General features: G+C 49.1%; 1 protein-coding gene across 5 annotated transcripts in view; it reads left to right on the top strand.

Moving 5' to 3' along the window:
- The window catches only part of CAMKK1 (calcium/calmodulin dependent protein kinase kinase 1), a 95,795-nt gene that overhangs the window by 61,257 nt on the left and 11,018 nt on the right, over positions 1–23,520 (top strand). For all 5 annotated transcript variants that reach the window (XM_032129749.1, XM_032129748.1, XM_032129747.1 and 2 more), the window contains exons 8-15: positions 664–685; positions 2,632–2,720; positions 14,184–14,383; positions 15,041–15,094; positions 16,009–16,082; positions 20,305–20,392; positions 21,628–21,756; positions 22,074–22,177. In XM_032129749.1, the coding sequence (XP_031985640.1) occupies positions 664–685; positions 2,632–2,720; positions 14,184–14,383; positions 15,041–15,094; positions 16,009–16,082; positions 20,305–20,392; positions 21,628–21,756; positions 22,074–22,177 (760 nt within the window). The remainder of the gene's footprint in view (positions 1–663; positions 686–2,631; positions 2,721–14,183; positions 14,384–15,040; positions 15,095–16,008; positions 16,083–20,304; positions 20,393–21,627; positions 21,757–22,073; positions 22,178–23,520) is intronic.

Raw genomic sequence — 23,520 nt, 5'->3', positions numbered from 1 at the left:
CTGGGGAGGGGATCTGCTCAGATTTTTTGAGAAGTGCAAAAAATCACCATATAATTCATGGGGAGAGAGCTGTCCTACTCTACATAAAAGCAGATCCTTCTCCTGTTTGCAGAACAGGGCAGAGCAGAAGAACGCTTTCCCCCAACCCCCTAATCAGACACACAAACGCATGTGCTCTGCAAACCTCAACTCACACCAGCAAATCCTCTTTAGTTGCTCCCGCCAGGGAGTGTTTGGCTCTGACAGAGCTGTAGCTGTGCTGCTGATTGACACAGCAGAAATGGAGCAGCATGTTCTTACAGCATCTCCTTCACTATCAGCAATTTAGCAGAAATATCACACCAAACACCCTCCCTTGGAGGTACAACAGGGCTCAAATCAACGAGGGCTGACACCCAGAGCAGCAGCACCGTGGCTGATAAATTAGCACCCGCTGTCTCCCTGTATGGAACTGGCGGGGGGGGGATATTTCTCTGTGCTGAAGAGATGAATATTTTCATTTTGCATCCTCTGGTGTCCTTGTCATGGGTGAGGGAAGAGAAATGAGTGGAGATATATTGATTTTGCAGGTATGGGAATGGATGCGTTTTTGTAGGTGATGAATAACAAACAAGCCTGGGCTGCTCTTCTCATTCATTCATGGTTTATTTCCTTTTCTTGCAGTGTTTGACCTCATGAGGAAAGGGTAAGTAGCCCTCCTGGGATCCCTTCTGTTGAAAGTTTTGGTGTTCATCATCAGCTTCCTGTGTGAAATGGAGGTTTGGTACGTCCAGAGGGGCAAACCCTGTCTGCCGGGGAGGCAAAACCCAGCTGGAGTTGCCTTTGCGCTGCTACAGCCTGGAATGATGTGGTGAATAGAAATGTGCTGGGAGAACACGTCCTGGTGCCAGACTCTGATCTGGAAAACAAATTTTATGACAATTCCTTATCAGGTGCCTGGAAGAAGAGGTTTGAATAGGAATATTCTGCTGGGTTCCAGCCACATTGTGGCTTCCTCTGACACAAGGGGTGTGTGGTTGCTTCAAGATTTACTTGCCACCTGCTGCCTTATTTTGCCGTCAGCAGTAACCTCTCATGGGAGGCTGTTCTGTTGGCACATTTCTTTTGCATAGTAGAAGAAGGGATATGGTGGTGAGACGTTCCTCACCAGCCTTTGCTACACCTGCACTGATTCTGCAGCTCTGCAGTCCCAGTGAGGTCATGATTGCTGTGTCCAGGATGGAGGAGATACCCAAAGGGGTTATTTTCCTCTCTGGCCCCATGAACAAGCTGCCAGCTCCAGTGGGTTGCTGGCAAGAGGCTCCCCAGTCTCCCTGGTGATCAGGCTGATGCCTGTCTTGTAGCTGGGGGAGGTCCTGTAAACAGCTGAGGCCAGGGAACCTGTGGCTCATCCAAGTGCAGCCTGGCTGCCTCTGGCAGGAGGCAATTAGACTCCATTAGTGACTCTGCCAGCCCTCACATTATTTCTGTCAGCACTCACACTTTCCCCTTGGTTTCAGCAACAGAAAAATGTGCATAAAAGAGGGAGGGAAGGCAGTGGCAGGAAAATGCAAGTGGGAGATGAAGGTCATCAATCAGATGGGCAGCAAGGGAGAAGAGGGAAATGCTGCAGGAAGGATTTGCTGCTGGGTGCTGAGGGGAAGAATCACAGAGCCTACTTTTGGCAATCCGCTGTTCTCTGCCAGGGTTTGGCTTGCCAGGATGATGTCCCAGGAGCACTCACTCAAATCCAGCTCCAGTCAGTGGACGTATGTCCAAATGCAAAGCCAAGCTGCCGAGCACAGGCAGGATTAGCCCGCAGGGCAACAAAGTCCTTAGCCCCAGCCATTCATCCACAGGGGAGCAGGAGATTCTGACTAGCTCTTACAGCCTCTTTGCCCTCAGCTTTCAGCAGGCACAGGCAGAAGAGAGGCTTTTAGAGGAGACTGTGCATCCCTCAGCAGTGGTGGCATTCAAAGGAAAGGAAAGGAGAAGCTGACCAGGTAACCTTGGCTGTTCAGGGCTGAATGGCTGAGCTCTGGTGGTGACTGAACCCTGAGCAGCTAAATAGGCTTTCAAAGCAGTTTAGCACAATGCACTGAAAATATTTCCATTTAACCTTTGAGCTAGTGGTTCATGTCTAGACTCTGCCTCAGTGTAGACCAGCTGCACAATGATATTGCACCAGGACTGAGCCCCAGCAGGCAGGACATCCAGTGCACAGCAACAGGCACTGGCCCCGCTGCTGCCTGGGATCTCATGGGAATGCTGGTGCTCACAGCCATCAGCAGCTTTAGCAGGAAACCAAAGGCCAGGTCCAGCTTTGTTCTTCTCCCATTAGGACTGTCAGTGAATAGTGTTTGTCTTATTTTGTGCAGACATCAGCAGTTAATCCTGATGATTATGAGGGCTCTGTGGCTCGTGCTGGCTCAGGGACTATGCAATACCACCCATCACTAGCCAGGCTCAGTAACCAAAGCATCACCACGTCCAGAAAGGATGGACACGCCTCCATCCTGTGTCACAGCACCCAGAGCCTTTCGGGAGCCTGGCCCTCAGTGCTGGGCCGTGGTGATGGAGAACATACTCCTGCAGCAAGGGGTGCTGCTGCCATGCTGCAAAGCACTGAGCTGCTGTCCCTCTTCCCCACAGGCCTGTCATGGAGGTGCCCAGTGAGCAGCCCTTCAGCGAGGAGCAGGCTCGGCTCTACTTCCGAGACATCGTGCTGGGCATCGAGTACTGTGAGTACCCCAGCACTGGCAGTGCTTTGCAGAGGCTGTGCCTCAGCCCCTGCACAGCTGGGGAGGGGCATCTCGACACTGGGGGGGTGTTGGACGAGCCAGAGGTCCCCTTGGATTGCCTGTGATGGGGTTGCTGTTGAGGTGGCCCCACTCAGCTCAGGTTTACCCAGTAAGTGTCACAGAACCCTTAGAAAGGACGTTAGGGAAATAGTGCCTCTCTTTTTTCTTCCATTTCTTTTTGGAGACTGTCTTTGAAGGCAATAGCAGAGCCAGGAAGTGGGTGTTTACAGTCTCATGGACTGAGTCAGTCAAGGAACAAATCCCTGTCTCCAGCTTTGCAGGGCAAGCACTGGCCATGGCAGAGCTGGTGAGCAGCACGGGGAGAGTGTCTGTCCTTGCCCACTCCCTTTGCAGAATCCATCTGAGTGGCTCCCTGTCACTCAGGGCTGTGGGTGATGAGAGTCCAGCACTGCTGTGCCCTCCCAGCGAGGTGGTGGATCAAGTGTGTTCCCAGGCTCTGCCCAGACTCCAGAGCAGGGTTCCTCTTTGTAGCCTGTTTGAGTATCATCACCTTTTTTGGTGACACCTTGTCCCCATGTGGCTGAGGCCAGATTCACTGCTGGGTGCCTGTTCTGCAGAGGATGGGGAAGTCACAATAGGTCTGTGAATGACAGCAGGGATTTTTCTGACCCCATTGTCATTGACACGTCCCTACTGGCATGAACCTGGCAGGAGTGAGAAAAGAGGGGTCCCTGAGTTAAAGATGACAGGTGGAATGGTCTTAACTGAAAGCAGTTACTGTTTCTGTACCTCAGCTGCTGGTGAGCTGAGCTTGGCTCTGTGCCTGTTTGGTCCTGGTGTCCTCCTTGCAAAGAGCCTCTGTGAGTTTGGTGCTCTCACCACTGACTGCTTCCTCTGCACACTGATACACTCAAGAATTGCCTGTGGTGAATTCGGGGAGAAAGGCAGCACAGCTTTTGCAGAGGCCATTCCCACCTTGCAGGTGGGATTGTTTTCCAGAGGAGACAGCAATATGTAGATAAGGGGATCCTGTTATTACATTGTGTTTCAATTGCCAGACAGCTTTTGATTAGATCCATTAACAGTAGCTCATAAAGCAGCTCCTAAGTCTCTTGGGTTGGATGGGCTCTTGTGGATTAATAACTAGACAATCAGGAAAGTTGGAATTCAGCTTTCACAACAGAGAAAAGTCACTAGTACAGTTAAACAGGAATCCATAATGTGGGCTGGGTTGTTCAGTGTATTCCTAAATGACCAGAAAAAGAGTAGAGGACAGTAAGAGAGTTTGATGATGGCATTGAGTTATTCAGGATAGTCGTTGTTAGAAGTGACTGGGAAGACTGGCAGGAAAATGCCATGAGAGCAAGTGATGGCATGATAAAATGACAGATAAAAATTCATGTTGCTGACTGCAGGGTAATGCATGAGGGGAAGAAACAACACTGAAAATACGTGCAATGTGATGGGCTCTAAACTATCTCTTCTCACTCAGGCATTATTCTGGATAGTTCTCTTGAAAATGCCAGCCCATTACTTAGTGACATGTAACAAGGGTAACAAGATTTGGGGAGTTATTTGGAATGAAAGAAAGAAGAAAGTAGAAAATGTTCTTATGCAGTTATTTGGATCTCTAAGAGCTCTTAGGTACAGACAAGGAGTATCCTGAGTATTATGTGCAACTTGGCTCAGCCTGTCTTAGAAACAGCTCCCTAGAACTGAGGCCCAAGAGGGATGATCAGGATGGTCCTGGAATATCTTATGTACAGAGATATGACCAAAGCTCTTAAGACTGGAAAATTATCTTGGGGAGGGGTGCTATGGCAGAGGCTTGTAAAATCCTAAGTATCAGGGAAGTGCTGGACAGGAAATTAGTCTTTTTTCTCTAAAAACACAATAACCAAGGGATAGCAAACAAAATAATGAGGTAGCCAGTTTAAACCAGAAGGAATCACTCACCTGGCTTCAACCACTGAGAGAGAACAAGTCTCTGAGCATGATGAGCCTTGCTGAGGCACAGGAACATGGTTTGCAGGGTCTCAGTCCCTCTCCACATTGAAATGCAGCACCACCTCGTTTTTTGTCTAAAACCAGCAGGGAATAAAATCAGTCTTTGCAAGTCTGACAGTCCAGAAGCTTCCAGGTGCTGTCAAAATCAGTCAGGTCACCCCAGAAAGTTGGTAGAAGTGAATATATGAATGGGAATCTCAAGACTGTCTTTGAGTAGAACTTGAAGGGTGAAGATGCAGCTTTTTATATTCCCATTAGCATTCAGACTGCAGCAGAACCTGTGTGCCTCAGCTGGGAGATCCAAGCTCTGCTGTGCTGGATGCTGCTGCAGGAACAGTTTCTGCTCAGAGGAAATTTTGAGTTTAGTAGATAGAAAAAGAAAACAAACCAACAACCCAGCGAAGTGTGGGTAGCCTTAAGCAGAGGGAGTGAAATTCAGCTATAAATTACAGGATGCCCAAGCACTTCCAGCAACAGGAACAATAGGATGCTTTATTTTGGGCCATTGAGTAACCACTTATTTTATTAGCAAATGAAAGTTAAAAACTGTGTTCTCTCTGAACTGCTGGGTAAATGCATTGCAATTATTATATAATTAAGAGGAAAAGTGCACTGTTTGTGAATGCTGAAGGAAAAGTGTTGCCAGGCAATCCAGAGATTGCAAGGTAATTTTAATGTAAGCATCCATAATTGTTGTGTAATTTGGGAGGCTCGATAACCATGCAGCTGCTTGAAGCTCGCAGTCATCACAGCAGCAAATGCATCATTGCTGATTGGATTTTATTAGAAGTTGCAAGCTGGATTCCTGTTGGAGCCTGAAAGGTGTTAGTGGTGAGCAGGAAGGGGCTGCAGGAGCCAAGGTGGTGGGAGATGTGGGCTGACCTCTTAAATCACTGGTGGTGGCACGTGGTCTGTGACCACTGTGTGTCTGTGGGGACTGGACTCACTGGTCCACCTGGAGTTTGCCTGGGGTGGAGGCCTCCTGCAAGAGGGCTGACTGTGGGGCAAGTTTGGAGGGAAGTGGTCCAGGTGATGAGAGCTGGGTGGGAAGCCTGGCTTAGGCAGGGTGGGAGGCAGGGACAGTGCCCTGGAGAGAGCCAGGAGCTCCCTGATTCAGGCAATGGCACGGTGCTGTCACCTGCTTTTGGCTGGGTTTCTGGGTTTAGTGTGTTTAGTGCCAGGAGTGCATTGTGATACACAGTCCCAGCCTTGTTCACTGAGCAGGGAAGAAACAGGTTCAAGGGCTGAGAGTCAGGGAGATCTGCCCATGGTTGAGTCTCCCTTCCTCTGGCCCCTGCAGTGCTGGGAATATATTTTGAGTTCAGGCATGGTGATATTACTGATTCATGTGCTCTGTTTTAGTGCACCTGTCTTAGACCTGGGCTCTGTGGTCTGGGCTGTGCCAGCAGTTGTTGAAGCACATGCAAACTTCTGTTTGGTTCCTGGTGAAATGGGCCCTGCAAAGGAAAGTGATTTTGCTCCCACTTTCAAGGCTTCCCCGGTACTGCTGGCCCTGCACACCCCCTCAGGAACTGGGGAGGCAGGCTGGCCTCTGTGCGTGTAAGTACCACTGGAGTGGTAATTCCAGAGTGTGCTCGAGTGCTTTGGATGAGAAAGTTTGCTGGATTATTTGAGTCATTAACTAGAGTATGTGCTTAAGCATCTCTGTGAATTAGGGATATGTGCAATTGCCTCCCTTTCCACTTGTTACTCCCCTCTAGTAGTGCTTGGCTGAGCTTATTTAAACTTCAGTCTCCCTTGTAGTACAGCAAACTTTGCTTTCCTAGAGGTACTCAGCAGAAATGGGTGTGCAGTCATCATGCTTCATCAAAAGACATGAGAGATATGCCAGGCAGGTCTCCCAGTTTGATTTTAGGACTGGGACACGAGTATCTTCATTTAGTAAGAGCCTGAGTAAGGAATAAGAATAAGCAGATGAAAGAGCTGTCTAAGCAGGAGCCTGGCTGTGACACAGGCCAGGAGCAGACGCTCAGTGCAAAACACTGTGTGACCCAGGGGAAAACCCTGCTGACTGGTACAGTCCAGGTGAAGCACAGTGACTGTCCCTGCTGCTGTGGAGCTGCAAGCTCAGTATTCGAGTCACAAGAAGCTAAAACAGTTTCTGTCAGCGTGGCTGAAGAAGAAAAAACCTTATTTCCTGCATTCTCTGTAAAAGTCCACAATCACCCTCTCACAGTTTTGGTCTCTGCTCTGCAGAGGAAGGCTCATCTCCTCTGAGCTATGGGGTTGAAGGGAGGGTAATGACATGCAGCTAAAGCCATTGGGAAATTACCTTTCCAGCAGCAGCTCTCTGCAGTGAGAACTGCAGTGACCCAGGGCCCTGCATGCTGAGCCTGGAGCCTTAGCGAAGGGTCTGGCTTTTCAAAGCTGGCTTTTCTGACATAAGACTTAATCTACTTGGTCATCAATATGTGAGTAAAATTTCCATTATCTTAAAAGGAAATTTAAGGAAATTAAACTAACAACTGAGCCAACACAGGCTTGTGTCTTCTGAAGAGTATCTAGTACAGGGTAAGCCCAGGGTGGGTGCACTAAAGCGTCAGTGGTGCCGATGGTTTGATCTGGTCTGGCTCTTGGCAGGAGTGAGTTCCTCAGGTTGGTGTGGGTCAGCAGAGCTGTGGTGGAGCTGCTGCATGCTCTACCGTGATTCCCAGCAAGCTGCTTGCTCCCATGTGGGAAATGGGGACCTACCTCTTCTCTGCTCCTGCCTCTTGCCTGTACAAGTTTGGAGCTTCTCAAACAGAGCATGTTTGAGGAGCTCCACATACAGCTGCAAGGTTCTGGGTGTTATAAATGACACCACCAGGAGAAGAGAGGCTGGCTTGTGTTTTATCACTTGCAGACAAGCTCTCCTTAGCTGATAAAAACCAAACAAAAAACCCTTTCAAGAGCTGCAAGTGTTGCTGATACTAATCGATAAGGACTTTGTACAAGAGCGAGAGTAATTAGCTGATGGAGCAGATCAGAGAGATGTGCTGGAGCCTCTTAAGAAAGATCAGGCAGTTTGATTTTTGTTGTTGTTTGATGCAGTTCTGTGCCTGTGCTCGGGGTTGGCAGCAGCCCCTGCACAGCCTGTGCAGGTTGTTGTGTCGGTTCCTGCTGCTTGTTGTACCCTGCTCCCCTCGTTCCCTGTGCTCCCTCGGACACGGGCGTGTGTGTGCAGCCATGGCAGGGAGCTCTGCGTGTCCCCTGCCCCTGGTGATCCGGCTGTGCTCGTGGGGGCTGGAGGACAGGTGCACAAGGACAGCCTCTGACAAGGTTACCTCTCTCTCCTCCTGCTGCAGTACCCACACTGCACCTTCTGCCAGGAGCTCGGTGCTCAGCTGGGTGCTGAAGATGGAGCACAGAGGGAAGCTGAGCTACTCCAAAGGGCCGGGTGGTGCTGAGGGTGTGGGACCTCCTTGCAAAACCTGGGCTTAAGCAACTTGTCCAAGTGGCAGAGGCTTTGTGGGTGCAGCAAGAGAGCAGCAAAACAGTGGAGAGAGCTGACAGCACAGCTGGGATCCTCCCCCTGCCCCTGAGTGAGCTGAGCAGGGGATAAGGGTGCTCCCCTTGCACAGCCCACAACACCCCTGTCCTCCAGCCCTGCCTCAGCAGAACACTGTGGATGAGTAGCAGTCTTGAGCTCTGGATGGTGGCGCAGCAGTTTCCTTGGGAGGGTGTTAAATCATTTCTTTGCTACAGGGGTGATGTGAGCCTAATACTAAGCAGACTCTGCAGTAGCACCATATGGATTGCTTTTGCCCTTGAATGGGAATGGGATTCTGGTTTTAATCAAGCAGAATTCAACACTGGCTTCAGTAAATAGCAGGATGTGTCAGTGCATTGCAAAGTTTTATAAGTATAATTTTTAAATGAGCTTTCAGCAAGTTTGTGTTAACCTCCTGGAGCTCCAAGGTTTCCAGAGGGGAATGCAGTGAAAAGCACCTTTTCCAAAAGAACTAAGGAACAACATCTCTTTCTAGCACTTCTATCTCTGCCCCCTCTGAGTCTTCACTCCCTTCTAGTGGATTTGTTGGCAGACAGTTCCCAGGCACTTGCCTCTGAGTGAAAGGGAAAGCCTGTTTTTCCTGGAGTAGCCTGTGGGATCTGGAATTGAGGAGTGTTTGTGAAACAGCTGTTTTGTCCCACCGAGGGCAGCTGAGGGACTGAGCAGAAAGGAATGATGTGCTCAGCAGGGCTTTGCTGAGGAGCAGTGATGGAGCAGGGAGGCAATGGCAGAACTATGGAGACCCAGATAGGAGTGTACAGATAGGAGCCAGCTGGCCCAGCAGCAAAAAGGTGGATTTTCCCCAAAATCCACCCTTTTCTCCAGCCCCATCTACTAGACCACAGCTGGCTGTTGTTACCAACTCAGTTCAAACACTTTGTAGTGAAGAAACAAACAAACAAAAAGCCCTAAAAAGCCAGACTTTCAGGGAGACATTTTAGGCAGTTGTTTCATATGGGCTTGAATTTGAACACCCAAGTGCAGGTTTGTGCCAGCTGCAGTAGGTGCAGCGTGCCTGCTAGAGCTCTGTCTGAAATCAAGAGGGACAGAGGAAGATGGTCCTTTCCTGAGGATTGCTCACACCCTGAGAGCTCTGAATCCTCCTTTGAGGTTGCATCTCCACAGCATCAGCCTTCGGCAGGGTTTTGTTAGGCAATAGTGCTCCATGCCCAAGTTCAGGAGGCAGACCAGACTTTCAGACATCATTCCCTTGTTTCTGAGCACCCTGGAGCTCTAGGGCTTGACCAAGATAACTTCAGATATCCCTGGTCAGGCTTTCTAACACAAGTTGTGATAAGATGTAGTACACAGGCACTCACCTGCCCTGCCTGCTTTGTTCATGGGGTGGCTGTGAGGATTAACAAACAAGTATTTCTAACACATTTGAGATCTTTGCCCGGATGATGCTCTAGGAATCCATGGGATTGTTATCCAGATGCAAATAGGCCTGAAATAGTGTTACCTTTCCACTGAGGAATGGGTCTAATAAAACCAAATTTAACAGAGCGCTGCATGGTCAGACTTTGTCCTAAGGGCTCTGTGATATCTTAGGTGGTTTCGTTTCCATTATGAAGAAATACCAATCTATGCTCTGCATCAGGTCTGTCAGCACAGGAAGTTCAGGCTGTTGTGGAGCCCAGGGAAGTCATTCTGGTGAGCTGCTGACCCCTGCTTTAAGAGCAAAACCCTTTCCAGGTAAAAGCAACATGTGGAGCCATTTTGTCAGTTTGCCAAAGCAGCTTCAGCAAAGTGCTCCACTTGGGCAGCTCAGCATCGATTTTAACCTGGGAAGGGGTGCAGGCAAGTGCATTTGCATGGGAATTGTGTTTTTCAGCTGTTGGTGTGGCCTTGTGCATGGCCTGGGAGGGCAGCACCAATGGGATGGTCCTTCCCAAGGCTTCCTGCATCCAGCAACCACATCCCTGTGGCTGGACTGGGTCTGAGGGCAGTCTCTGCCTGCTTTGTGACTTTTCTGTGCTGTCACAAGCAAAAAACCCAGAGCCTTGCTCTTTGAGCAGGACACAGAGCAGCTGGAAGTTCTCTCAAAGGCATGGATTCAGCTTAGGGGCCCCAGTTGCCCATGAAGGGAGCTAAGGGAAGGTCTTGAGTTGGTCTAAAGGAAGAATAATCCCCAGACTCTCATGGAGCATGTTTAAGTGCAGCAATGCAGATCATTATTTTGGTTATGTTTGTTTAAAGTACATTTAGGTGTTTTATTTATATGTTGAAAGTGTTTTTCCTTCTCTGCTGAGCCTGATGCAGCCCTGCTCCTCTTTGTGACAAGATGTGTCCTTAATTCCAAGGACAGGACAAGTGTTTTGTTTCTGGGACCTCTTATCCTGGCTTCTAGTGAACTAATGCTAATGACAGTGCCTTTCCTACCCGCTGCTCTTAAATCTACAGAGGGTGAAGCTTGCTCTCAAGTGCTTCAGGATGGTGAAATGAGAGGGTTAATTTATGCTGGGGATTGTGTTAGACTGACTGTGGCTGTCCCCTGCTCCCCTTGGGATGGGTCCTGTGCTCCTTGTCCCTTCAGTAGAGTCATTAACAGTCTGGAGGGTGTCATTGGTGGAAGGCTTTTATATCCCAGATGCTCAGCTCTCCCTCTGGAGTTCTGCAGGGACAACACCATCGTTTCTCCGTGGGCTGTGCTGGAAGTGCAGGTCATGCTGGTTTAACCAGCACCTTTCCCCCAAGACAGCTCGGTCCCTGGGCTCCTTTGGCAGCACATGGCAGTGCTGTGTGTCACTGCAGGCACATCCAGGCAGCCTTTGGCCAGTCCTGCTGAGTTAATTGATCCCTGCCTTTCTCCCTGCAATGTGTATCTGCAAGAGGTCTGGACTGGCAGCAGAAGCTGGTGGGTTGGGAACTCTTTCCAAGTTTAGTTGTGTTGGTGTCCTGCAGGTGAGCAGTCCTGCTTCCTTCCTGCAGCTCCCAAACAAGCCAGCTTTTTGTGTGTTGCCCACAAGCAGACTTGGGAATGCTTTTGGGGGAATATTGTACTCTGTACTGTGCTGAACTGTACCGGTGGTGAGGCGCAGCACAGGGGAGGATAAGCCTGTACATTTTGAAGCCCAAAGCCAATTTTGGAAAGTTGTGCAGGGGAGGATGCCCACAGCAACTGGCTGGGACTTTGAGGTGTGTTTCTTTGGAGCAGAGCAGGGATTTCAGGTTGCCTTCTTCAGGTTAGCAGCTCCATGCCAAATCATGTCGTGACAGATGTGAGCACTTGCTCTTTCAGTTTTTGTGGCTGTGATGTTCATTTACAGCAGCTGCTGCTCAGTGCACATCCCCATCCCCTGCCCTTCTCCCTTCATGGCCCTTGCTTCTGCACAAGGCAGGTGGACAGGAAAGGGGATTTGCAGATAGCAGGAATCCTTTCAGCCAGCTGGCAGGAGACTTTGGTTGCTGTCACTCACAGCAGCATGGCGGGACACTGCTCCCAGCACCGCCGCCCCAGACCTGCCCAGCCACCTCCCCTCTGCATCTGTCCCCTTTCCATCCCAGTCTGTTATTATTTTAAATGGATGCCAGGTGTTCAAAAGCACCTGGGATGTGGCATTCCAGAGGCCAGGCTCACTCCTGGGGTCCTCAGCCCTGCAGGCACTTGTGCTGAGTTTCTCCTCTGAGCACCTGAGTCAGACTGTCACTGTCCCCAGTGCACATGGATGTTCTCATCTGGAAACTCAAATATTCATTGGCCAAATGAGCCATTTTGGCTTTGATTTTTGCAAAGGATGTGTTTTTAATTTCTTTGTTTCTGACAAAGAACTGTCCCAGCAGTCAGCAGTGTCCAGACCTGCTGGAGATCAGCAGAGATGGGCACTGAGGAAACACAGGGCAGCTGGAAAACTGCCCATGGTGTTCCTCGACTTCAATTAGATGATGCAGAGGCAGGGAATGTGTTTTACAAAATACACAGTTGTATGATAGAGAAAAAAGGTTTGTGGTTTTTTTACTTTCCTATAAGGAAGAAATAATAAAAAGCCTGGAGTGCCTGCTCACCTTAATTTTCACAGACCAAGCTCCAGGGATGTATTCATGTGGTCTGTGTTTGTTTTGGGGTTTTTTTTAGAGGCTTTGGGAATTTTAGCCCTGTGGTACCAGGCATGGCACCAGACACCTGCCTGAAAGGCAGCTCATCATCTCGTGAAGGAAAACTTCACTTCCCCCTCACTCTTATTTGCTCTCCCTATATTACCATAATGAAATGTCAGCTTGCCACCAGCTCTGCTGCTGAGCAGATGTCTCCTCCTAACTACTGTTGTTGCAGGGTTTCAGTGTTTATCCTGACTGTCTAGGCAGGCTGTTACAGCATTAACTGCCTCCCATCACAGCCTGGCCACGCAGTTGCTGCACATCTGGAAGAAGATCTAAGTACTGGTGCTCTCCAGCAAGTTTTTGTCTGCTGGATCTCCAGAGCAGCTCTTGAATGTGCCAAGGACAGCATCCCCCAACAGTGCTCTAAACTGAGGAGAGGGCCTTGCAGAAAAAATACCTGCAAGTGTGACTTCCCCTCCCCAAGCGTGGCCTGCTGGAAAGCTGGCTTGAAAAGAGCAGAAAGTTAAATGAAGTTTGTTCATTCTTGGTCCTAAAGCACAAACTGGGGAGCTCCATTGGGCAGGCTGCCTCTGTGGCAGTGTGTTGGTCAGGTTTGTAAAGCAGGAAAGGGTTAGACCAGCATTTTCCTCCACCCAGTGTGTATTTCCTTGGAGATATGAAAAGTGCTCATGGGGAGGTATAAAAACAAACATGCTCTGTTTGCAAGAAGGAAATGTGAAAACAGTGGTTGGAACTGGGGAGGAGTGAGGCCTGGGGGTGCTGGTCCTCTGGGGAGGGCAGGATTAGAGGATTTCCTCTTCCTCCTTCAGTGAAGTCCTCCTGGGTTTTCTACAGTTCTTCTTTTGGGGTCATTTCATGTTCTGAAAGTTGATGGGTTTTTTATTTTTAAAGATCTCCAAGTTCCTGAGAAATCAGCCACTTTCCTACAGCTCCCTGCCTCGCTCCGTGGCCTGGAAATGTCTCTCAACTGCAATATTGCACAAGAGGGGTGGTTTTTATTGCTGTTTTCAGTGCATCTCAGCCTCCAAACTCTTTGCAAGGGTTTGTTTGATGTACAAGCACTTCAGCTGGTGCCCACAGTTGGCCTCATGGAGCTGAAACAGAGCTGAAGTGTTTGCTGGATCCTCGTGGAGTGAAGGGTTTGGCCACGGCTCTGGGTGCAGTAGGGGTGGGAATGGCTGGGAGCTTTGTGCTGGAGTAGGGGTTTGGGGTGATGCAAAGCAAGTTGAGGTTGTTTCTCTGTTTGTGGGCTGCATTGGGAAGCTTGGCTGTAGAAAGAGTGCCAGCTGGGGATTGCTCCAAGCTTGGAGCTCCATTATTCCATCTTTTGAGCTGAAAATGCCCACTGCTTTCTGAGCTGTTGGCTGAACTCAGCACTCAGCTGCTCATCACCTGTTTCATTCTACCTGTGGTTCTGCCCCTTTTGATGAGCTTCACAGCACTGCAGTTTCAAAATACATGAACTAAAAGTGAACCTCTTTATTTGGGTCACATAAACCTTTAATACAGCAGGTGGCCCAACCCATCAGCTGGTCTGACAGGGCCAAGTAAATCTGCAGGATTTGAGTGTTTTCCCTCTGCAGCAGCATTCCTTGTTCCCACTGGTTGAGCTTCCCCTGAGTTTGTGTCTGTTCTTTGCATAATTCCTGGATGTACTTCTGAGAATTGTGTCCCAGTGAGGTACCTAAAAGGAATGGCAGTAGGAAATGGCCCTCCTGCTCCACAAAATTCCATCTCCAGCAGCAGCTGGGAGTGTGGTGCCCAAGCTTGCACCTTTATTTTCACCCTCCTGGAAAGGTTTCCCCTGGGTGTGTTGGCTGCTGTGGCAGACCATGCTCCTGTTTTTGGGTGTTTTTTTTCAGTGCACTACCAGAAGATCATCCACCGGGACATCAAGCCTTCCAACTTGCTCTTGGGAGATGATGGCCATGTCAAAATTGCTGATTTTGGTGTCAGCAATCAGTTTGAAGGGAATGATGCCCAGCTTTCCAGCACGGCAGGGACACCAGCCTTCATGGCACCGGAGGCCATCTCACAGACTGGCAAAAGTTTCAGTGGAAAGGTGGGTCTTTGCTCACAGCTGGCATCTCCTGGGACCCCCAGGCATGGCACAAAGGGCAGTGCCACACCTGCATCCTGACTGTGGTACAAATTAGGCTTGTCATTCAGTAAAACTGAAGCTCTGATTCTGTCCAGTCCAGGCAAAACACACACTGGTTGTTCTGTGCAGTGAGCAGACACTTTGCTGTGGACCCCTGCCTAGGCAGAAGCCATGCTAGAGCCCTCTCCCTGCCCAAAGGGAAAGGAGGAAGCCTTTGATTCCCTTCCAGAATAACCAAGAGGCACAGAGGGCTGCTGAGCACCAAGGTCACATCTTGATTCCCTGAAAGTGAGAGGCACTGCCGAGGGTGGGGATGCAGACATAGGGATAGGGTCTAATGGGGAGTTTTTTGGTCTGGAGAACTTTTGAGGTTCAGCCCTGAATGGTGGAATTTCCTGTAAGAAGGGGCTGGTTGCTGGTCACAGCAGGGCAATGCCTGGCCCAGCACAACCCTCATTCCTCTGGTGTGCAACAGCTGCCCTCAGGAACCCAACTTCAAAGTGACATAGAAAATGTTAAATCCATGCAAATGGTGTTTTCTGAATTGGTGGGAAAATCCAGCTCATTCCGATAATCTGTGTTGCCTCTCCTTTACTGCCTGTTCGTGCTCTCTTCCAGGCACTGGATGTGTGGGCCATGGGAATCACCCTGTACTGCTTTGTTTATGGGAAGGTAAGCTGCCCTCCAGCTGCTGGAGCCCTGCACTGCTCTGTCTGCCTGGCTTTTGACTCGTTCCTTTCCAAATAAAGGCAAATATTAGAGACAAAGACCTACCTTCAGCAAGCTCACAAATCCCCCTGCAGATCAGAAGGAGCTGACGCTGTCATCTGTGGAAAAGATCATTTCCAGTGTTGGTCCCTGGATGCAGAGCTGTTGTTTGTGCTACAAACCCAGAGCAGCATCAGCAGCACCACCAGCAGTTTGTGGGGGGCTTTATCTACACTGCCTGCATTTAGAAATGAGCCAGAGTGTGGATAGAGGCATAGGATTGATCCCAAACTGCTGCAGCGCTTTAGGAACCAGATTACAGAAAGCTCTGCCTGCCAAAGCTGACTTAGGACTGACAGGGGGTCCAGTTTGGCAGAGGCAGCTCTTCAGTGCTGCCTTCTGCACAATCCATGTCCTGCCATAGCTTTTCCCTCACCTGTGGCCAGACCCCCATGTCCCAGCCGTGCTGTCCCAGGATGAGCAGTACAGCAGGTTGCGCAGTCTCTGTGGGCAGGAACGTCACCTGAACCTCTGTCCAAGCACAGACCACTGCAGTTCCCACCACACAGGCACCAGGCATCCAGCTCTGGGGTAAGAAGTGGCCAGAGAAGGTGGCAGAGGCAGTTCATGATCACCTGGCAGGCTGGATGAAGGAGGGTATTCCAGTCCAGTTATGTATTCCACAGATCCCACTGCTGTTCTGAATTTATTTTTTAATAAGGAATGAATTGATTTATTGTGTGTGGGGAGATTTTATTTATTTCTCTCTCTGTGTAAATTCGGGGTGTACAGAGGGTATACTTGTGTTACATGAATGACAAATGCCTGAGTGATGCCAGGATCTTAGACAACTGGAAAATCTCTTGTTTGTTTTACAGTGCCCTTTTATAGATGAATATATTCTGGGTCTTCATAACAGGATCAAGACCAAGCCTGTGGAATTCCCAGAAGAGTGAGTAAACTTTACCCTGCTATTGTAAAATAAAGTTCAGTTTTCAGCATTATTCTCTGTGTGGCACAAATGCCAGTGGGTCACCACCCAGGGACAGACACGAGTGGGTGAGGTGCTCTGTGTTCTCCTGGGTCCTTCACGTGGGTTTTGTGCTGGTGATGTTGTTGAGAGGCTACAAGTGCCTCTGCTCTTCCTTTGTCCTTGCTGTGCAGACAGGGACTAAAGGAAATGGCTCTTGAAATCTTTGGAAGTGAAGGGATTCCAGGATCTAGGAAGTTCTGCCCCAGTTACTTGACTCTGGAGATGCTGGATGCATGGTTTGGTTGGGGTTTTGTTTCTCCCCATGCAGCAGCCACCAGAATGATTCAATGTATTCATTTTCAAAAGCAATGTGGTAATAAACCTCAGTCTTGGTCTGAGTAAACACATCCCTCTCCTGTGGACTTCCCTTGGAGCCAGGGGAACTGTCTGAGGGAAGGATGCTTGTCCTGAGATGTGCAGCCACATCTCAGTGAACCCCACTCCTTGAGCACACCCCAGGAAAGCATGAGTTTGTCTTTGCACCGGCAGAGAGGGGCCAGTTATGAAAAAAACAGGAATTACTTTACCTGTGTGCTGTTGAGGGGCTGCTCCCACCCTGCTTTGGTCAGTGAAGGAAACCCCTGTGAGGCACAGCTGGGATGGTCAGGTGGGATGGCCAGCTGTGGTCATAGCATGTGCTCAGCAGTGCAGGGGACAAGCCAAGGCCACTCACGTGGCCTGTGAGCAGTGGAAGTTCAGTATTGAGGTGATGAGTCTTGGTGGGGTTGTCAGAGAGTCTGGCAGGAGGTGATGACACTCCTCGTGTGCTCAGTCATGCTGGCCCGGTGGTCACCGTTCCTGTAGCTTCGAGTGCTGGCCACTCCTCAGCATCTCCTCCAGCTGCAGGCCTTTGGTGACTTTATCTTGGTGAAGAATCTGTTTCCCCTGGTTCCTGTCAGGTGATGTATCCAGAGCTGGACTCTTCGTTTTCCTTCCCAAATCCACACAGTAGTCAGGCAAAGAATTCTTGACCTAATTGCTCATTCTAATAAAAATGTGTGGATAAAAATGACTCGATTTAAAGCAAGCACAAAGAAATGAAAACTCTGGTGAAAGGCACATGCAGGATTAGAGAGGAAGGGAGGGATGTTGTCAGGCAGCCTGTGGTATGTGTATGTATCCAACATCTGTGACAGGGCAAGACTGTTTTGTGAGCTGCTCACTGAATCTTCACATTATGGTAAAGGGCTGGGCCTCTTGGCAGTCCCAGACTTCCTTCTGATTCCACAGAAAGCTATGGATACTCAGGGTGCCCTCTTAGTCATCTGCCTCAGCTGGGCTGACTGAGCCCTGGCTCCAGGGGCTGCATTAATTACCCCTGCACTGACGAGGCACAGCCACTGCAGACAGCTCAGCCACCTCTGCCCAGGTGGAGCCCGCACAGGACTCTGGAGCTCCAAGGACTTGGGGGTCAGGCCACTTGTTATATGGCACACACAGACCCCAGCGTGGGTAGAGAGCAATTCTGGCAGGACCAGATGACCTGAGGCTTTAGGAGCACAAAGGCTGGTCGTGCTCCACTGCTGTGTGCAGTTGGAACAGGGCTTTGTCTTGACAGCTCCGCAGCCAAAAAAACCCAAACCTGTTTATGTTCCCCTGGCAGTTTCCTGCCTTGCTCAGGGCTGGCAAAACTCTCACCCCTCCCTCAGCCACCATGTATTTGGGTTAGCAGTCAGCTTACAAGTGACTGTTCCCATCTGCCTCTGCAGTAAGTTATTAACATTTAATGGGCTAACTGGGTTGTGCTGAGATCCTTTCCTTCATTCAGGCATTTTCTTCAGCGATAATTGGGCTGCGTGATTTATGTGGATTCCTCAGTGACCTGTTCTCCCAGTCTAAAAAAAGCTGCACCCCTGATTAGGTTGTTGGAGGAGCTGAGGGTTACTGGGTGTTGACAGCTGTCCAAACCACATCTATTTGTTAGGGGCAGCAACAGAGACATGGAATTCACTGGAGTGGATCCACCCTGACCTCCCATAGAATTAGCACTTCTCTATAGTGAGCAGTATTTTGGTTTCAGTTTATTTCACCATGGCTACAAAAGACACATTCCTGTTTGCAGACAGCCATGGAAATTCATTGCCTGTTTCCTGACAACCTTTAGGACAGAGGGATCTGACTGTACCGGTGTCACCATCCTGTCCCTTCCCTTAGAGATGCCAGGATAAATATTTATGGCACTGGAGTTCTCATTCATGTCACTGAGTCCTTGGCATGACACAAGATAAACGGGCTTAGCTCACACCCTGAGGATCCTGGCATGACTAAAAAGCAAGCTGAAGTTTCTGTTCAGACATGTGTTAGTAGAGTCAGAAGCTCTGCCTTGTCCCTCCTGGTGAAGCCCAGGACAATGTTCCCTGACCTGCGGGCACCCTGTAAAGTGATCTGTGGTGCTGGCAAGCCTCCCAAAGGGATGCTGAGCTCTGTGCTTGGCATTCTCCTGAGAGCTCTTACAGGACTATGGCTGTGAGAAATCCCAGACAGCACAGGCTTTTCAAATGAAAAATGCCATCAGGCACAGTGTTCACACTGCTGCAGACTGGAGAGAAGGGAAGCCAGAGACAGGGTGATGTGATCTGTTACGTGGCCATAACTCCCCTGACACTTGGTGATCCTGTTTATGGGGATTTTTCCCTCTGACTTTAATCCTGTGTTGCATAGAAATCAATCCCAGAAATGTTAAGGGATTTTATATTCTATTTATTGTATTTTAAGTAAAGCTGTTGACACTTCGGCACAGAACTGATTTTAAGTATTTTTAAAATGCCATCTCACCTGCATCAGTGTGGTGTCTGGAAGGAATCTGTTTGTTCTGACCTGCTAAATGCACTGTCACTGCCCGTGGCTGCTCCTCTGGAGCTCATATCAAGAGCAGCACCATTCTTTCCATTCCCACTGAAATTGTCACCCGAGTCTCTGAGGACTCATCCTGTTGTTCCCCTTGTCTGGGCTGTATTGCCTGTGTACAGCAGACCCTTGATGCAACTCTAGGTGTTTAGACTTCAAACTGAGCCTCCTTTCTGCCTCTGAACAAGCAGCATTTCCTTGTGGTTGTTTGTAAAGATCTCATAGCCAAAGTCCAAATAAAATATTCCTGAATTATTAAACAGCAGCTCTGTTTTCATCAGACTGAAATATCCCTTGCTGTGATGTGGTTTTCATTTTGGTTTGTGATAGTTTATTCCCTTCTCTGTTTGAGGAGGGGGGTGCAGAGGAGGTGGGCACAGCACTTGGTGCTCACCACTGTTTTCAGTCTCAAATCCAGCCTTCCTGGGGAGTGATATTTTATGCTGCTAAGTTCCATCTCCACAAAGAAATGCAGTTCTTCAGGAGTCATTTGTGACACAGACTTTCAACTGCCTAATACAATTCAGTCACATGCTGGCATTTTACTGCAGTAGCATTTTGATCATCCAGATCCAGTGTGTTTTAAAGGCATCTCCTGCATCATTAACCACAGGAGTCATGCAGCCTTTGGGCTGCAGGATCAAGGGCTCCATGTCCACAGAGAGGCTTCTGGGTTTAGGCACTCTCACATTAAGATCTTGGAAATAGTGGTAAAAAATCAGATGTATTTCTCTTATTTGCATTTGTTCATTCCCTCCTTTTGTCACCCCAAGGCTGAGCTTTGCAGGTAGGGAATACTGAGTTACAGGCTGCCTGCAATCAGTGTTCTGGATGCAATTTAAATAACACAACCTGGAAGCTTAGCTGGGAACTTGAATGTCAGAAGGGGGTGTTTCATCCAGCACACAGTTGCTTATGATGCAGGTTCAGCAAATCAAGCTGTGCCCCTCTTGATTCTGAGTTCAGCTCCAGTTCTGCTCTCAAGAACACTTTGTTGTTCCAGAATCTCCCCTCAGAAATTCCCCTATGGTGTGCTGTCTTTAAAAATGTCCTTGGACCCATTCTGCTGCTTCCTCATCCTGCATTTTGATGTGTGCTGTTGTGTCAGTGGGCAGAACAGGATAACCAAGCCCTGTAGCAGTGATCTTGGTGCCTTCCTGCTTCAAGCCAGGTTTGCAGAGAAAATAATCTCCTAAGCAGAGCAGATTCTCCACCAAGTCACTGCAGTAAGAACTGTGCATTGCTGCACTTAAAATTCCCCTATTAACTGTGTGCTGCTGTTTTGTTCACTCAGAGCACAGATAAGTGACGAGCTCAAGGAACTGATACTGCGCATGCTCGATAAAAGTCCAGAAACAAGGATAACAGTCCCTAAAATAAAGGTAAATTGGATCTTGGTACTAGAGTTTTTAGTCTCAGCTGATTTTGTGTTCTGTGGTACCTTCTATTGTGGCAGAGCTGTTCCCAGTGTTTGTTTTGGGAGCTCTCTCTGGCACCCTCCCTCAGAAAGGGAGAGCTCATTTTGCAGCCACAGCTCCATTGCTGCTTCTTGCTTGGGGAATATTGACAAAAGCTTTCTTGTTTACTTATTTAAATGAAAATTACTCAAAAGCTGGCTGATCTCAGTGAATCCCTGGGAGAATCAGCATTGCCAGGGGAGCTGCTAGCTGCAGAGCCTGTGCTGGCAGTGTTGGATGTGTGTTCTAGGGACTGGATGTGTGTTCCTCCTCTGGTCCTTGTGTGGTCAGTGGCCTCAAGACAGCACATTTGTTTCTATCACCATTATTTGGGAGATGTTTAGTAATAGAAAGAATGAACAGGCCTGGCAGAGCACAACGCTTCACAGGCTGTGGTGTCATTCTGGGTTTGTGTGGACTTGCTGTCCTCCTGTCACCCCTCACCAAGGCTTTAAACCTGCTGGAGGATCTCAGAATTTCCAGAGAGATCCATCAGCATGCTCTGCTTTGCTTTGTCCCAAGCCAGCTCAGTATTACCACCAAAGCTGACAGTAGAAAGGTTGATCTTCAGGGAAAAATTGTGACATCCCTTCCCTCCATGCCCAGGAGGCCAGAGCTAGGTTTGGAGCTGTGTTTATGGGATTTCACTTGACAGCTCTTGCAGGCATGCTGTAAGACCCTGTGGGTAGAAGAGCAGAGCTGGGTGCTGGCCCTTGTCCCTGGCTGTGCACAGATGGTTGGTGTGCTTGGGGGCTTGCCTTGGATGCTGACAGAGGACGTGTCCCCAGTGCCAGGCTGGGCTCTGTGCTCAGCCCGTGCCCTCGGACACAGCTTTCTTCCTGTTCACAGCCAAGAAACCATCCCATGAGAGGAAGCAGGGAAAGGGGGCTTTGCTCTGCTGCATGCGAGAGAAAAAGATGAAAATGCTCCAGATAACTCAGGTTTTCAAAGTGTTTCAAAGTTGATTCAGAGGGTGCCATGGTGCCGGTTGGTGGCAGCGGGTGTGACAGCACTGAGCCAGACTGCAGCCATTTTCAAGGAAGCTGGTTAAAAACCATCTCTGGCAGTGGGAAATGGAGCAGTACTGACAGCTGCCCCTGCAGTGAGCCCTGTGCCCCCATTTCTGTCCCAGCCCAGAGCTGTGTGTGTCCCCCGTGCAGGTGCACCCCTGGCTGAGCAGGGGCGGCGCGGAGCCACTGCCGCTGGAGGAGGAGCACTGCTCCGTGGTGGAGGTCACCGAGGAGGAGGTCCAGAACTCTGTGAAGACCATCCCCAGCCTGCCAGCCGTGGTATGTGTGAAATACACCACATCCTCTGAGCAGGGGGCTGTGCTGAAGCCTTCAGCTGGTGGAGGAGGTTTGGAGAGGGCACACGTGTTCCTGGCGTGAAATCTTGGCCTTTTGACCCAGTGTGAGCTTCTTGTGTCTGAGCTCTGCAGCAGCCTGGCTCTCTCAAGCAGCTGTTCTGTGGGTTCCTTTGCTTCATGCTCTTTGCTGTAGTTCTGTAAAATGTCAGCTGAATTATTAAAGAAGCTGTTGTTACTCCTTTGAACTGGCTTCCAGGAGTCAGCCCTGCTGTTCTCACTGGTCTGTTCTCTTCCTCAAAGATCCTAGTGAAGGCCATGCTAAGGAAACGCTCCTTTGGGAATCCCTTCGAGGTCCAGACGAGGCGGGAGGAGAGATCCATGTCTGCTCCAGGGAACCTGCTGATGTAGGTACCTACAGCCATGCCTGGCTCTGCACACGGGCAGGGCCAAGGTGCGTGGGGAGGGAGGGTGGGGGAAGCAGTTTGCAAATCTTTTCTGTAGCATTTAAAGACAAAACTCCCTTCTGCATCAAACACTGGAGATAAAATCTACCTCAAGGCCTCTGGGATTGAAATACAGTGTGTTACTGCAGCCTAAAAACTCTTCTATAGATGCAGTTCTCTCTGTAAGATGGGTTTGGCGTAAACACATGTGAGGTGCTAAATTTGAGTCTGTTTTTTCACCTGTTAGTTTATAGTATGCTCTGATCAAAGGTCCATTAAGAGATTGGTGAACTAAAATATGTTTAATTAGAGTCTAGTATAGATATATATTGGAGGGTTTAATTCTCCTCTCCTTTCTATGGACAACAGAAATGGCACCAGATGAGCAGTGTATGTGGGGTTTTTAACTCAAAATGAGATGGGATTTGACCTGTGGTCTGGGGCCCGAGTCTGGGCAGAGACACCATGGTCAGACAAAAGAGAACACTTAGAAATTGCTTTTTCACTTGAGAACACATACAGTGTTTTTCCACACAGCTTTTTGCCAGTTAATGGAATAGTGGAACACATTGCGAGGGGATATTTGGAGGTTGGTATAAATTACTATATTGGGATTAAAAAGGGAATAGAGATCTTGATGACTAATGGATTCATCAATACTTTTTAACCATGATGGTGTGTACAGGGATGGGGAGAGAATTCTTCTGTCCTTTACTTGGTTCTTACTCTTTCTCCCTCATTTTTGTTACTGATTCCTTTCAGAGCCAGGATTCTGGGCCATCACTCCAGTAAATAACAGCTGGACAAGTAGCCTCATCTGGGACAATTATTTTTATATAATAAAATTCTCACCCCACAGGTTCTGTAAGGCTGTGACTGACAACAAATCTGTGTTGTCCCAAAATGCTTCTTTTCCACCCAGAATCCCAGTACCATTCCTAGCAGACTCCCACGAGGGTGGGCTGAGTCTCACTGCTCCATTGACAATGCAATTAGGGGAATCTCTCACAGGTGTGTGGGGATTTAAGGGCTCAGCTCAATTAAGAATGATGATGTTCTAGGTCCCCAGCTGTGTATTGGAGGCTTTAGTGAAGACTTTGCCTCGGAGTCCGTGGCCAGACACCAGTTTGACATTTAAACACCCTGTACATGAGTGCTGCTGCAGGACACATCCGGAGCATGGCAGGCACAGCTCCTCTGCCAGCTCAGCACAAGGGATTTGCCCTGATTTGTTTCCCTTGGCTCAATGCCTTCCAAATTAGTTATTGCTAATTGGACACATGTCCCTACCCATATCTTCACTA

The sequence above is a fragment of the Corvus moneduloides genome, chromosome 20, assembly GCF_009650955.1.
Source record: "Corvus moneduloides isolate bCorMon1 chromosome 20, bCorMon1.pri, whole genome shotgun sequence".
Taxonomy (NCBI): domain Eukaryota; kingdom Metazoa; phylum Chordata; class Aves; order Passeriformes; family Corvidae; genus Corvus; species Corvus moneduloides.
The sequence above is the reverse complement of the archived record's forward strand: the minus strand, read 5'-3'. Positions and strand labels throughout refer to the sequence as shown.